The sequence below is a fragment of the Adiantum capillus-veneris genome, chromosome 12 (genome assembly GCF_014529385.1).
Source record: "Adiantum capillus-veneris isolate H3 chromosome 12, ASM1452938v2, whole genome shotgun sequence".
In the NCBI taxonomy this organism is placed as follows: Eukaryota; Viridiplantae; Streptophyta; class Polypodiopsida; order Polypodiales; family Pteridaceae; genus Adiantum; species Adiantum capillus-veneris.
Window position 1 is genome coordinate 152,756,763 of NC_140942.1, and position 2,136 is coordinate 152,758,898.

The 2,136-nt window shown below is 42.1% G+C and overlaps 1 protein-coding gene across 1 annotated transcript; it reads right to left on the reverse strand.

Moving 5' to 3' along the window:
- Positions 1 to 628: 628 nt before the first annotated feature.
- Positions 629 to 1,875, reverse strand: LOC147446696 (uncharacterized). The gene is made up of 3 exons (XM_086526285.1): positions 1,701 to 1,875; positions 1,193 to 1,281; positions 629 to 910 (listed from the first exon to the last, which is right to left on the reverse strand). The coding sequence occupies exons 1-3, from the start codon at positions 1,737 to 1,739 to the stop codon at positions 763 to 765; spliced, it is 276 nt and encodes a 91-aa protein (XP_086382411.1). The 5' UTR covers positions 1,740 to 1,875; the 3' UTR covers positions 629 to 762.
- Between the last annotated feature and the right edge of the window lie 261 nt (positions 1,876 to 2,136).

Below are 2,136 nucleotides of genomic sequence, written 5' to 3' on the forward strand. Positions count from 1 at the left end.
ACAAACAAGCCAAGAAGAAGCTGATAGGCACTTGAGGCTCATCAAGGAATTGAATAAGATGTGCGACAATTACCAATTATCGTCCAATTCTCTTGACAAGCATGTGTTTTTTCCCACAAATAACCAAAGAGGCATTATTGTTTTGAAAGCCTACTGACCGATATTCTAAAAGGATTTAAAATTGTAGTTTATTTATTATGGTGTATTTTTTAATGCATTTTAAGAAGTTGATGGTTCTCTTCCTTCTATTGGACTCAAATGCACAAACAAGTTGTCTACTTCATGGTATGACAATCTCATCAATTCCAAAGATTTTAGATTGATTATGCAATATCATGATCACAAGATATGAATCCAATTCCTATCAAAAACTACTGAGCACCATGGATATACATTAATATACATATACATTGTAATCATAAGGCACTATAAAGGATACCCTCTTTAAGCTTTTCCATGTGTTTTGAACCTAAAATTACGAACTGTAAATGCTCCATATAGTAGCCCCTCTTTAAATGCAGGACTATACATAAAATTTTCTTCTCTGCATGCCAAGATACCCAAGACCAGGAAATTTTGAGAGAGAGAGAGAGAGAGAGAGAGAGAGAGAGAGAGAGAGACCCTCGCAGCAAGAACACGCTTCACACCTGTAATCACAGTGTGTTATTTTATTCTAGCTAGTTTTTGGAAAAATGTGCCACCAATTGCTGGCATGAATGACATGAGCTGCTCAGAGAATCTTCTCCAAATAATAATAATTTTTCACTCTCGCTCGCTGAAAATTTTGTTTATTGTGTGGAAAATTTCGGGGTGTTTATCGCTCAGAAATCGGCGAAAAGCATGCTCCTTGAATTGCTCACCCTCTTCAAAGTTCTCCAAATAACCAGCAGCTCGGTCACCTTTATTCACCCTAATTCAAAAGAATGCTATGAGACCTTGATCTTTTTGACATGGATTGAACTCAAGCTTGTCAACAAAGAGGAGGGCTCACCAAGATTCTACCACATTTGGTAGCATATATAAGGTAAAGCCTATTGTGCATGCACTTGCATTGTCCGAAACGGTGATCAACATGGTAGTAATAATTAAGGTAAAGCCTAATTTTTTTATGCACTTGCATTGTTCGAATTAACAGTGATCAATCATGTCATCACAATTGCAGTGTGAGTGTGTGAGAGAGAGCGAGACATACCTGACATCAGGATGAGCAGTGATGGAGCGAAACATTGTGAAGCCGCACAAGCCCACCGCGGTTCCTACTGCGGCAAACAAGGGCCATATCTACAAAAAACAAGTCTTCATCAAATGTTGTCTTGAAAATAGAAAAGGGTGTACAAGATGTATGTGCCTCATGTCAACGAACATGAATGCAGTGTTTCATCACTGAATTATTGGCATGACGTTCCCATTTCTGCCAAGAAAAAGATCATCACGTGACAAAAGCTTTACAGCAGACTTGGCTTGCCTACACCTATACACATACACTCGACGTGCTGTTTGACATGAAAATGGATCTTGAAGACGACGACAAGTTTTGGCCACATAGCTTCTTACCATTATGGGATTTGTAAAAGCAGGCAAAATGAGCCGCGCAGGCAAGCCTTGGAGATGCATGTTAGAGAAGCTCACTCTCTCTCTCTCTCTCTCTCTCTCTCTCTCTCTCTCTCTCTCTCACGCACACACACATTAATGGCGCTCACCTCTGGTTTAATCCAGCGCGAACCAGCACCAGGAGACATTCCGCTTCAGGATCCCTGCAAAATAATGTAGCTCTGCCTAGAACACACGCGCGCGCACACACACAGAGAGAGAGAGAGAGAGAGAGAGAGAGAGAGAGAGCCAGCGAGAGGGCCGCCACGCCAAAAAGGACGGTGCCGCTTACGCTTGGTATGGAGACGAAACGTGCTCTTCAAGCCTTCAAGCCTTCGTAGCCTTAGACTGGGCCGTAAAACCTAATCGATTTTACACACACATGGTCAAACGTGGCCGCCGCCAAATGCACATACAACACATTTTCACGCTCTTCCTATATTCCCATAGGCATGCCGCCTATGAAGGCTTTGGTTAAGAATCGGCTTGCTTGCCATCGTGGCTACGTAGCCAAGTCGATTGCCAGTCAAAAGCAACCGGTTGTCA

What these genes read in the sequence shown, in the direction of transcription:
- LOC147446696 (XM_086526285.1), bottom strand. Translation starts at nt 1,739, where the DNA reads ATGTCTCCTGGTGCTGGTTCGCGCTGGATTAAACCAGAG. An exon ending in CGCGCTGGATTAAACCAGAG is followed by an intron (nt 1,282 to 1,700) that starts GTGAGCGCCATT and finishes TGTTTTTTGTAG; the next exon opens with ATATGGCCCTTGTTTGCCGC. An exon ending in ACTGCTCATCCTGATGTCAG is followed by an intron (nt 911 to 1,192) that starts GTATGTCTCGCT and finishes CTTTTGAATTAG; the next exon opens with GGTGAATAAAGGTGACCGAG.